This window comes from Maniola hyperantus, chromosome 3 (assembly GCF_902806685.2).
Source record: "Maniola hyperantus chromosome 3, iAphHyp1.2, whole genome shotgun sequence".
NCBI lineage: Eukaryota > Metazoa > Arthropoda > Insecta > Lepidoptera > Nymphalidae > Maniola > Maniola hyperantus.
The window spans coordinates 5,996,734-6,010,359 of NC_048538.1; the positions used below are offsets into that span (position 1 = coordinate 5,996,734).

A 13,626-nucleotide genomic window follows, 5' to 3' on the forward strand; every position below is an offset into this window, starting at 1 on the left:
TTTTTAACAATCATAATATTATTTTATTATCTTTGGCCAGAGCGTTAATTTCAAAGAATGACAAAAATTATTCAGAAAAATAACTAAATCCTCCATTCTACAACTTTAGCTGCTATAAAATTTTTACTTAAAGCTACAACATTTCTGCTTAGATTAATCTAATCATAGAATTTGTAAAAAATTATAATAATATTTACATAATCATCCTTGTTTACATTGCTATTCAAAAGAGAGAAGTATTTAACTGATATTAGATATTTCTTAGTACCTACTCTAAATAAAGCTTAATACATGTAGTACGAGTACGTCGTTGTCCAAGAAATAGGTAAAGTAAATTGTTCATTATAAGTACTAGGTATAATAAGAAATCGTTAATTATTAATCTGTTATTTTACTTAAGTAGTTACCTATGTGAGATTTTTATATTTTAGTAACGAACGGTATCACTGAACCTTTTTGTTTCTTGATATAATAATATGTACATATATCAAACAGGTATACCTATGGACTTTTTATATTAACGGTATAATAACGGTATCACCTTTTGTTTCTTGATATATTATTATGTATATCAAACAACGTATTCAATATTACATCAATCTCCTACCTAGATCAGGTTAACTGTTAACTATTTTAGGTAGGTACCTACCTGTAGGTACCTAATAAAATTGGAAGGTACTAACTGTTGATGATTGGTACAAGACTAGGTAAATATATACCGATTAAATGGTATTTAAATAATAAACGTTATATTGCAAATTAGGTACCTACCTATTATTACACTCTGGGGTTTAGCTGTAAGATCCTCAAGCACATTGATCTAGACCCGCGGTATAGTCTAGGGTATTTTTTAGGTGATATTTGAGGTGAGGTATTTTGTAAGTCATACCAACTGATTAACAGTCACTATACTGCAACTGCTTTTTAAAGACAGCTGTATAGTAACTATTGGTTCCGTATGATTCTATCTAGAGAATTCCAACTGCACGAGTAGTCGATTTGAAGGTGTCCATACCTAGATAAATGAAAATTGTCAGGAGCTGTTTTCGGCATTGGTCGCGCCCAGTCTTCATATTCTGGTGTCAGAGTTTCGTACGCGTATTGCTCGTACGCTTCTGCCAACCTGAAATATTAAAGGATATTTAGTAAAATTGAGGTCTACTGAAACCACTATGCCTAAGGTGAAAACCTCAGAGCGTAAACCATCAACATTACACAATACGTGTAATTATTAAGTAAGTAGGTACATTATTTTACAAAGACGTTTAAGACATTAGGTACACGCACGTTGCGGTTTACTAAAATGGTTTCTAGCTAGTAGCGTGCGTGGGTATAGACTCGATTAAACTAATACATAATCAAATATTTTTGCAGTAGATGTCTGATAGTGCAAGTACCTACCTACCTAGATACTTATTTTTTTAAGTCGTTTAAAATATTATTTTAAAAGACTTCATTTTTTGTTAATACAATATGCTTATGGTGGATTGGTAGCTAATATGCTTATTGTAGGATCGGTAGGTAAGAACACAAGGGACAACAAGGGGCACTTTTGGTTTCATTTGGCTTGTACTGAAACACAGTAGAGTAGATATCTCATATATTCTGTGTAAGTATCGATAAACTACGCGGAAATGCAGCTATCAGTCAAAAGCATGAATGTACTATAATAATAATTCATACTAGTCGATACTTGTATAAGTTTAACAATTCTATGTAGTAGCATTTCACGCGGGTGTCATTTCTAACATTTTTATCTCTATTCATTTTTATAATAATTATACCTACCTAACTAGTATAATACTAATTGCTTCTAACAGCACGATATCAGATTTAGCTTTCCTTTGTTTCGTAAAAGAGATAAAGTCTACTTCATTTTTATAAAAATCAATTGGTGTGCAATATTGAAACCGTTAACCGTTTCAGTAGTAACAATAGTTACTTGTGTGATTAATGAATAGGATAGGGTAAATCATAAAATATAGTGACGGGAGTTGACGATTAATTACCTAGTTAAACTAATTAATTATTGCTATAACCTACTTAAACATAACTACCTAGAGTAACTCTATCAGGTGTTTAAAACTACATAGTAACATTTTACTGTGCTAAATATATGGATTAAAGAACAAAAGGAAATCGAAAAATTCACAAAGAAAATAAGTAAATAGCTAACAGTAGCGTGCATCGCACTGCGAATTGCGAAAAAAGGCAATTATGTATTTATTAAAAGCCAGTTTTGGTCTGATAACTATTGTAGAAGTAATAAGTAGAATAATATGTAGGTAATGCAACTAGATTTTCTAAATAAAAAAGCTATGTAACTTTTCATACGTGCACATACCAACTTGGCCTACTTTCCGTATCAAAAGATTTAATAGGTAAGTACCTACCTACTTATAGGTTTATTTCATAATACAAAATAAAACAAATACGAATGCAAAAAAGCAGCCACGGGTTATAAACAAGGCTTATTGAATAGGCTAATTAAAACTAGATTAGACATACACCAGTAAATCAACAAATTAGGTACCTAGGTAGGTAGTTGCCAAAACTAGGTGGCCCGACAAGCTGTTGCTTAATTTCATGTCTGGCAAGCCGAGACCGAATGCTACATAATTTTTTTAAACTTTTTACATTCCACAAACTCATTAATTACGATAATTATTATTGCAGTTATAATGATATGCATTACTTTTGTAATTGCTATGCGTTCTCATCCATGTCGATACGAGATGGATTAGATAATACTTAGCTTATTTGGTTGGTTTCTATGTTACGTTTTCGCACCAAAATGTGAAATATCTAACCAAGTTATCAACATGTTCGTGCCCTGTATTACTTTCTATGTGCTTCTTTTACATAATCTAATAGATAAACAAATATCACCGTTAAGTAAATAATTAACAGATTTATGTGTACCTACCTACCTATAGCTAAACTAAGTAGGTAGGTATGTGTTAGTTATGTATTTTGTGGTTCAATTCAATTAACATTAGGTAGGTACTAGATACCTACTTAAATCTTCTGTATAGAACTTTATTAGACTGTTGACTATTATCTGCCTAGGTACCTACCTAAGTAATTTAAACAATTATAAACTTATCAATAACAATAATATTAAAATGAACATAAAAGTGAATGCATGATTTATTTTATACTAAAGATGATCAAAATTCAAATGATGCAATCTAGAGGTCAATGCTAGGAACAAGTTTCTCTGTGATAGCAAGAAACGAGCTAGATTCTCACAAGTGCGACTTTCATTTGCAACAAGCAAGCAAAAACTGGCATACGTTCACACGATGGATAGACGATATTACAAAGAAATCCATGTATAGATAGGTTGTTGCGAGCCCTGACTACGATGGTTTACGTTTTTTCTACTCTTTTATGTTTTCCGCGGAACGCTTCACCACGCGGTTTTGCTGGGAATGGGAACTTTGCATTCAATTTTATAAGTAAAAGTAAACAAAAAGCTGAGTAATTGCTGATTACCACTGCTACTAGAAATTATAAACAAAAAGTATTTGTAACTTTGTCTACTACAGTACAGGCGTAAAAACTTTGTCAATTTCCTAACACCGATTCGGACGAAATTCTATAATTTTTGCTAATTCAGTTTTAGCGACCTACAGGAAAGCTCTAAATTGACAGCAGACAGAAAAAATGATAATTGATTTTATTTTGTTATATTTTCTGACACCGACTCGGACGAAATTCTATAATTTTCGCTAATTTCAGTTTTAGTGAACTAAATGGAAAACTTTAAATAGACAGCGTGTTGATCGCAATAAATTACTTAAGTTATATCTAACATTAATTGTAATGCTACATTTTACAATTGCGAATATATTAATAGAACAGGGAATGAGCTAGCATTCTTTTGTTCTTGTTTTAGGTAAGTATATTTTTTTAACGAAAAGTAGGCACCTATTTATCATCTGCATAAAATCAGTTTGCGAGTTCCTCGTTATAATCGCGGAAGTATACTATTATGTTATTTACATATTAAGTAAATTACACTAATAAAATACCTAGGAACTTATTAAATATATCGTATCGTACCTACGTACCTTACATCGGCTTAATGGTCTTTTTTTGCAGATGCTCTAATTTTATGCGCACCAAAAATTACGAGACACTAAATGCGAAAGTGTGTCTGTTTGTCTATCTGCTAGCTTTTGATGGCCCATTACGTTTAACCGATTTTGATGAAATCCGGTACAGGGATAGCTTGTATCCCAGGGACATAGGCTTATCCCAAAAAAGCGAAGAGTATCCACGGAATTTTAAAAAACTTAAATCCACGCAGATGAAGTCGCGGGCATCGAAAATGCGGTAGGTAAGTATCATGTGCATGTAAATATTGTTTTAGGCTTGGCTCCTATAGATAATTACGATTGCGTGGATTTAAGTACTTACCTACTCAATCGTTTTACCTCGACCGCGACAAATATTAGAAACTCTGTTGCATGTATTTTAGGCTAATAAAATGTACCAAGTTTGCATTAAGCAATACGGAGCAAATTTGCGTGCTCTTGAGTGATAGATACCATCTAGAGAGGATATGATGATACTTTTAATTCAAACAGTGCAGAGATTTTACATTTACTTCATATGCTAGGTATGTTTTGCTTTATGACAGTACCGACTACCGAGGCACAGAACAAGGAAGAAACCCCGAGACATGCGATTTTTGAATCTTTTGGGTGTCCCGTGTACACGCACGGGCCGGGCCGGGCGTATAACAAGCGATTGTGTGAACGCTCGAAACTGATTTATTTACGTGTATGGTGATGAGATGTTGAGGGCCATAATACGTGTAATGGCATAAAATAATAATGAGAAGAGAAGACAGAGAAAAGCAAGAAAAAAAGGAGAAAACAGCTATCCTAGATGTTAGCAAGAAGAAAATATTATGTGAGTAAGTAATGCGTTTCCGTGTTGACTGTTGAACTCGTAGACAAGGGTTACCTATTTAAAGAAGTAGGTACAGAGACATGCCTATGGGTCAAATTCGAAATAAAATAAAAGCATTTACTTATTCAAAATAAGGTACATACAACATTGCAACTACAGTTTTTGATTGCCAATTGTTGAATTCGTAAACGTAAACTTAAAACTAAAGCTACCGAAGGTTCCAAAGGCGTCGGCCTGAGAAGAAGCCTATAACAAACTCGGGTAAAATCGCAATGCAGTAATGCTCTGGGATTGATTCCCAAAGTGATGTACCTACCTACTAACTTAGGAAACATGGAGGTACCGTAAGTTCCTTAAAGTTATCAAGGCTTAGTAGGTAGGTACATATCTGCGAAGGTACTGCAAAATATGTCCTACTGAGTTTGATATACTTAAGGGAAAAACTGCGTGAAACTTCAGTCACGCCTAATACTGAAAGAAGACTCAACTCTGTGTGTAAGTACCTAGGAGTAGGTAGGTATTTGTCATAACTTCATAAGTAAAGAAAGCAGTTTATGCCAGTTATGTTTTAAAATACTTGGACGAATATGTAAGCATCTTACAATATGCAATCAGGTTCGCCAAAGTGAAACTGCTAATGACTCCTACATAAACATACATTGGCGCATAGCTGTCTGGCTCGAGTCATAGCTAGTCACTAGTGGCGTAGAATACATTATGGAATCTAATTCTTATACAATGTTTAGGTGCAATAGTCGGCGCATTTTAAACTGAGTCGTCGAGTTATCTGTCTGTTTCGCTCGCACTTACCTACGACCTGTAATACTATAATACTGTCGACTATAATGTGCAAACGGTAAAGTGCTGTCTCTCAACTCTCAAACTCAACTGTCCATCGCTTCAATTCGCAAGGTAGGTTTCAGTACGAAAGCTGAAGCAGTCTTTTACTGCCAGGTTTGGCTGTACCGCTGGTACCGCTACTAAAATCTCCTCGATTGCCGAAAGCCCTCAGCACATTTTGGCAGGCCTCCAAACCCCGGATCTTTGGAGGATGCAATAATGCTGTGCCTTTACCACTTCACAAACCGATGCGAACGATTCTTTAACTCTTTTATTTCTACCTCAGTCTAACTGATACGTATTTGTAAAGAATGGTGACCTCTGTGGTGCCGTGATGAACGCCACGATCTTATACTACGGCGGCTGTGGCCTCGGTTCCTGGCCGAATCAATTTAGGAATTTATAATTTGTATAATTTAGCTCAGTTGACAGTTCTTATTGGATTTGGGCACAGATTTGGGCGTAGTTAGTTAGCACCACGTACCGGGTACCGGTATAGATATCAACTTTCATGGAGAGATATCGCTCTCAAATACCTACATATCTATTAATCTATATACCTAAGTATGTAATGTATGTATGTAGTATAAAAGGAAAAGGTGACTGACTAACTGATCTATCAACGCACAGCTCAAACTTCTGGACGGATCGGGCTGAAATTCGGCATGCAGATAGCTGTTGCCTGTTATGATGTAGAGATCCGCTAAGAAAGGATTTTTGAAAAATCAACCTCTAACCTCCACGCGGACGAAGTCGCAGGCATAAGTTACTTAGTAGGTATAAAATATTAAATATCAAGGAGGGTACCTGGAATGTCTTCGATGTTTGCCGTATCCATTCGCCATCACATAATCAGGCTGGTGTTGGAGCGACATACGCGGTCGAGGAGGGTGCATGTATGGGTTCGGCATCGGCACTGGCCCGTACAAGCTCTCATACACCATAGGGTGAGCCATAGGTATGTATACAGGCTCCTCTATGTACATTGACCTTCTTCGTTCCGCTGCAAACAAAACAAATGCTTCAAATAACTAATCAGCTGCCTTTTGCTTAAAACTGGTAGCTGTGGTATGGCTGATTTTAATTTTCAAAATAGACGTTTTTTATTTATATTTTCTTGTTGTATCTTCTATTCAACAAAGCAACTGCAGCAGATCTGATATTATATACAGTATACCTACTTTTAATATCAGCTAATAATTAATACTTAGTTATTTTGTAGCGCAGCCAACAGTCTTTCGCAAATTACTATTGATCGATGGTGTTATCGGGTTGTTATACTAAGAGTGTTATACATATATTATGGTTAATGTCGAGTTTCAATATTGAATTTATCAATAGGTGATCTGTCGATAAATTATTTTATTAGTTATTTGTCAAAAATCATACCTACCTGTAGTTTTTTTTTAATTTACAGATTAGTATCTATCTATGTACACATACATCTACCTATAGATTGAATATTGAAACCCGACGGTAGAGTAGGTATTTTAAATTGAAAGCGCTAGACCGAATATCGCGATTGTATAATCCTACTTACAGATAACTATCTATTAAGCTCGTACCTCTAATTAGCTGGTATAAGGCATCGTTCCGGAACGCTAAATCACTTGATACGGTTTAACCGGCTAGGTTAGTTAATTAATATGGTTTGAACTAGCCTTGGCGCTTCCCAAGTTAAGTTCTAAGTATGTAAAAACCCTTTGAATTTCTCCAGAAGTAAATTAATAATTCGCTATATCTTAGCAAGCTGAAATGGCAGTGGGTAGGTCAGGTGAAAGTCCTGAGTGGAGACCGCGTTTAAGCAAGCGTATGTGTTGACGCCCTCCAGAACGAAGGACCGACGCGGACGATATAAAGAGGCTGCCGGGAAGTGGCTGGATGAGGAAGGCTGAGGACCGGGTGTGTGGCGCTCTTTAGGAAACGCCTATATGTCCAACAGTGGACGTCCACAGGCTGATGATGATGATGATGATGATGATGATAATGATACTTAATACTGTGCCAAACCGCACTTTGCAAGAGTGATGCGGACTATGGCCTAAACCTTTCTTTGAGAGTCGAGAGGAGACTCGTGCTAAAAGGGGTAGTAGTAAAGGGGTAGTAAAGGGAGTATATGGGGTGTGATAATGATGATGATGAAATGAAAAATGGCAATTTGAAAGTGAAAGCTATAATAATTATACTTATCTATAAGTAAGTACTTAATCTTTTTCGATCGGCTAGAAGCGAAATCATTCAGACGGTTGCACAGCTAGTAAAAAATTTTGTTTACCATGAAAGTTCAAGAGAAAAAAAATTAATTAAGTAATTAGGTAAGGCAAGTTTTGATGGCGTAAGTAGACTGACGAAAGCAAAGCTATAGGTAGCCTACTTAGCAGTACTTAAAGGGCGCCCATGTAAGTAGGTATTTCATTATTTTAACTAATGGTAGGATTTTTAGGGTTCCATACTCAAAGGGTGCCAGTGGGACCCTATTACTAATCCTTCGCTGTCCGTCCGTCCATCTGTCAACGAGCTGTATCTCGTGAACTACCATGCGAGTTGAAATTTTGAACCAAATGTGTATTTCTATTGCCGCTATAACAACAAATTTAAAATGAATTTCAAAATGGCCGCCATTTTTTTTAAAACGATGGTACGATGGAACCCTTGTTGTGCGAGCCCAAGTTGCACTTGACCGATTTTTATTAATCGTGCGTTACCGTAGGCCGCTGCGTATTCTAGGACTGTCATATTGTAACTTCCAATATTTTAAACAAAAAATACAAAAGATAGTAGATACCAGATTCACGTGTTTCATGTAAATCTAACCACAAATATGCAATTCTCTACCAATTAAATAGGAGTAGAGAGGTACCTACCTAAGTGCCGTAACGTGCTTAACAGCAATTAGACATCAAATAAGTGTAGCTAGCTAGGTAAGTACTGTCTTGCAAAGATAATAGTTAAATGTATTAAATTCTCATTAACATACCTTCTAAAATGTAGTTTTTTTTTCAAATTCTCAATAAATACTTAGTATACTCAGGTTGAAGCTGTGATAGCCTAGTGGTTAGCACGTCCGCCTTCTAATCGGAGTCAGGGGTTCGATCCCGGGCACACACCTCTAACTTTTCGGAGTTATGTGCGTTTAAATTAATTAAATATCACTTGCTTTAACGGTGAAGGCAAACATCGTGAGGAAACCTGCATGCCTGAGAGCTGTTCTCCACAATGTTCTCAAAGGTGTGTGAAGTCTACCAATCCGCACATGGCCAGCGTGGTAGACTATGGCCAAAACCCTTCTCACTCTGAGAGGAGACCCGTGCTCTGTAGTGAGCCGGTTATGGGTTCAGTTTATCTCTTGGGTTGATCATGATGATGATACTTAGGTAGTTTCCGTGTCACGGATTTGCTCTATTAGAAAATCGAATATCAAGAGGACTCAAAGGAAGAATTTCGACCTGACCAATTGGGTGCATGAGTGTACTTCGATCACCCGCTGTGCCAGATTTTTTCCATAATATACCTACTCAGGTACATTTATGCAAACTGCGGAACCAAGTCTCTTCGGCGGTATTTCCACTAGATTTTAACTCATGTTATCAGTTATTCAAGTCAAGAATGTATGAGAGGACAATCAACAAACTCCTGAAAAGCCGACAACACATTGACGGCTCCTCTGGTTGTGGGGCTGTAAATATTCATGATCAACCGAAATCACACAACATCAGGTTACTCGTCTGCTCGTTTGTTCTTTATTTATTTAAAAAAACGTACATAATAGTAATAGATAGTAGATAATATATAATTGAGTCGGACCTATAGCCACTGAGCTATTGAGGCTGAAAGAATTACTGAGGGCGGTTATTTTTAAAAGTATTTTTCACTTTACTTACGCATTGGTCTGTGACCGTAGATAGGCAGGTCACGATCGTAATCGGGCATTACATATCTGGAGGTTCTTCGTCCGTAAACAGAATAATCTGGTGGGATAGCATCCTCTGGGAAGATCGTGCGCTTGCTTGATTTCGGCTCTTCTCCAGAATCGTAAGTCTTAGTAGGTACGTAGTAAAAGCTGGCGCTGACCGGTTCTCCTGCGAAGGAATTCATTTGTTCTTGGCTGGAATCTAAGGATTCGCCTTGTAACATGCCAAAGGCATCGTTATCCCAAGGATCGAGGTATACACGGTTACTCGGCGGTGGGGTCTTCTCTTCATCCCCTTCGCTGTCAAAATCCACGGCTGTCCAGTACGGACTGCTTGAGTGTCCCGGCATTATTGATTTTAAAACACTAGCACACAAATTTAAATAAACCTCCCGCACTTGAAACAACGACTTCCCAGTTTGGGCACACAACCATTACAACAGTTCGCACGTCCTATCCACACATGGTTGTGTATTTATGTGTATTCGCTTGGCAATGCTTATTTTTATTCCGAGCACAGCACGTGAGAACATTCAACAATACGATGCAATGGCGGGAGTGATTATTGAAGCACGCGAGTGAACGCCACGGGATTTACTTTTAGAATAAGCAAAAGCGTGAAACAATAATTTAAGTACGCTTGCGTGGGGAAACACACAACAATAACCTGAAGATGCCTCATGTCGTTCAACGATCTATTGTACCTACCTAGCACGTCAGTGTACATGTACCTAGGTACCTACTATACTATAGGTCTAGAGAACTACTTATTATAGGTACGCTCTGTCATCTACGGCTCTATAATTTTTATTATGTACCCGCAATTTCTAAATTCCCCTTTCTCTTTTAATTTGACATAAACACAAACTGAGCGTCCGCCATATCTCTCTTTTAATTTCTTTTCTAGAACCACAGAATATTGAATAGTTCCTATTCCCTGCGAACTTCCTTCTGTTATTTGGTAAACAATTATTATAGTTAATTAAAAAATTGTGATAAACTTAAAATTTGTTACAAAATCATTTAAGAAATTACATGTTTTGGGTTGGTTTAATTCCTTCATTATTCTACTTTTAAAAACCACTTTGATATTTACCACTTCTTAGGTTTTTATAAGCGAAATAAATTTTTGAATACTAAAATGTTCCATTCACAAGGTTACTCAAAATTATTATCATCAATCATCAATCAATACTTATAATAAAACTGTAACAGGTCAAATTCTGTACATTGAAGATATTTTGAAATTTTTTTTTCGAGGGCACTCTATAATCGATACTGAACCCAAAACTGTAATTTTTTTCATCTTTGTCTGTCTGTCTGTCTGTCTGTCTGTCTGTCTGTCTGTCTGTATCACGGCCGCGCATCACGCTGAAACTACCTACTGAATGGATTCCAATGAAACTTGGTACGAATCAATATACTTATAATAATACTGTAACAGGTCAAATTCTGTACATTGAAGATATTTTGAATTTTTTTTTTAGAGGGCACTCTATAATCGATACTGAACCCAAAACTGTAATTTTTTTCATTTTTGTCTCTCTGTCTGTCTGTCTGTCTGTATCACGGCCGCGCATCACGCTGAAACTACTGAATGGATTCCAATGAAACTTGGGACGATTTGAGGTCATAATATGAGGAAGAATATAGGATACTTTTTATCCCGAAATTCAGCATGGTTCCCGTAGGAGAGGGGATAAAAGTTAAAATGTATACTGGGTTGTAATTCATTAACGCGTAATGCGATTTTATTCATTCTTTTTTTGTTAGAAAGGGGATATTTTAAAGATTGTTCCGTAAATATTTCAAGGTCATCGATTTTTAACCGACTGTCAAAAAGGAGGTGGTTCTTTTTTCTACATCGATTTTTTCGAGGTTTCTGGACCGATTTGCATTTTTTTTTTAATCAACAAAAAAAGTTTTCGTGGTGGTCACATAAAAAATTCTGGATTCAACTCCTTAATCCTGATGCTGCACGGTTACTGCTCGCCTGAGTTATCAAGATTCAGGAAGTGTTCATAGTGAATTCATATTTTAGGTACCAAGCAACGACTATTCTCAGACTTCAAGTCCCAACTCCTCAACCCTGATGATGTAGGGTACAGCACTCCTAAACTATAATGTTTCAGGAACTGCGGATGATGCAAAATTATTTTAGGTACTAAGCATAGGCTACATCATTGAACTTCGGATCCTAACTCCTCAATCCTGATGCTGCAAAGTACTAAAGTCCTAAGTCGTGGGGATTTTAGAATTTCTGATAGTGAATTGATATTTTAGGTATCAAGCAACGGCTTCACGATGACACTCCCAGTCCGAAATACTCTAACCTGATGATGCAGGGTACAGCACTCCTAAACCATAAAGATTCAGGAACTGTTCCTGGTGAAATAATAATGTAAATGCCAAGCATAGACTATGTTATTGAATTCCAAGTCTCAACTCTTCAATCCTGATGCTGTTGGTGAATTGATATTTTAGGTACCAAGCAATAACTACTTACACTAACAAGCTTAAAATAAAATAAAAATGTTAAAAAACCGACTTCCAAAGACTAAGTAAAAAATAATTTTTGTTTCTACAGTCTACACGTGTATGAATGTATGAAGTTGGGCGAGCATAATAAAAGAAACTAGAAATCAAAGCGTGAAGCTCGCCCGTCTTCGACATATTATATACACGTGTAGAAACAAAAGTTATTTTTTTACTTTGTAGTGTTTTTGGAAGTCGGTTTTTTTAATATTTTTATTTTTGTAGTTTAGGAATTACAGACATTACAATCATCAATATTAGGTACATTTAACTTGAAACCCGGAATGTACAGGAATCTTTGAACGTACAGCTCAGCTTAAGCTTTTCAAAGAATAGTCGATGCTGAATTGGTATAAAAGTTACGCTTAGAATAAACTATCTCTGGCTTACGTACCTACCAAGCAACGACTTCATGATTCAACTCCATATCCCAACTCTTCAACCTTGATGACGCAGGGTATTGCATTCCTAAGCCACTGTTGATTGTGAAATAATATTGTAGATGCCAAACATATATACCATTATTGAACTTCAAGTTCCAACTCTTCAATACTGATGCTGCAGGGTACTGCACTCCTAATCTATGGGTTTTTAGGAACTGTTGATTGTGAATTAATATTGTACCATTTACTATTGTACCAAACCACGACTACATGATTGAACTCCGTTCACAAAAATCCACGCACTCCATCGAAATCCTATTCTATTCCAAACTTATTCGCCAGCGCCAGCTTATTCGTGTGGGGGGTGCAACGGATCAACGTGATTTTTTCCATCATCATCAGCCTGCGGACGTCCACTGTTGGACATAGGCCTTCCCTAAAGAGCGCCACCACACCCGATCCTCAGCCTTCCTCATCCAGCCACTTCCCGCCAGCCTCTTTATATCGTCGGTCCATCGTGCTGGAGGGCGTCCCACACTATGCTTGCCTACCTACGCGGTCTCCACTCAACTCACAAGGACTTTCCGGCTCCAACGGCCATCACCTCTACGACAGGCATGACCTGCCTTCTTTTATCCCGGAAAATAAAAGAGTTCCCATGGGCTTTTGAAAACCTACATCCACGCGGACGAAGTCGCGGGCATCAGCTAGTAGGTAATATGGTAACTTTGTCATATAGCACAAAAGTCCAATTAAACATTTTACGACTTTTAATCGTTTCTTTTGTACTGCAATGTTTAATGTGGTGATATATTTTATGAAAATGATGTGTGTTGTTAAAACAACACTTTATTCCACATACCAAACACATTTGCCCAAAAATAATTTAATGGTAGTTATCCTAAAATCCACCACTACTATATCAATGTTACCCGCTTACCCGTTTACCTCTATGGTCTCAAAGACTATGGCATAATTCGCGCCATTCGCGCTCAATTCGCGCCAGAATTGTTTGAATGTCATGTCGCACTCGCA

The 13,626-nt window shown here is 36.8% G+C and overlaps 1 protein-coding gene across 1 annotated transcript; it reads right to left on the reverse strand.

Annotated features, from left to right (window-relative positions):
* LOC117996513 (uncharacterized) lies at nt 1-10,388 on the reverse strand. Its single transcript, XM_034984571.2, has 3 exons — nt 9,645-10,388; nt 6,571-6,766; nt 1-1,123 (listed from the first exon to the last, which is right to left on the reverse strand). Exons 1-3 carry the CDS (start codon nt 10,021-10,023, stop codon nt 946-948), a joined length of 753 nt encoding a protein of 250 aa, XP_034840462.1. The 5' UTR covers nt 10,024-10,388; the 3' UTR covers nt 1-945.
* Nucleotides 10,389-13,626: the final 3,238 nt, after the last annotated feature.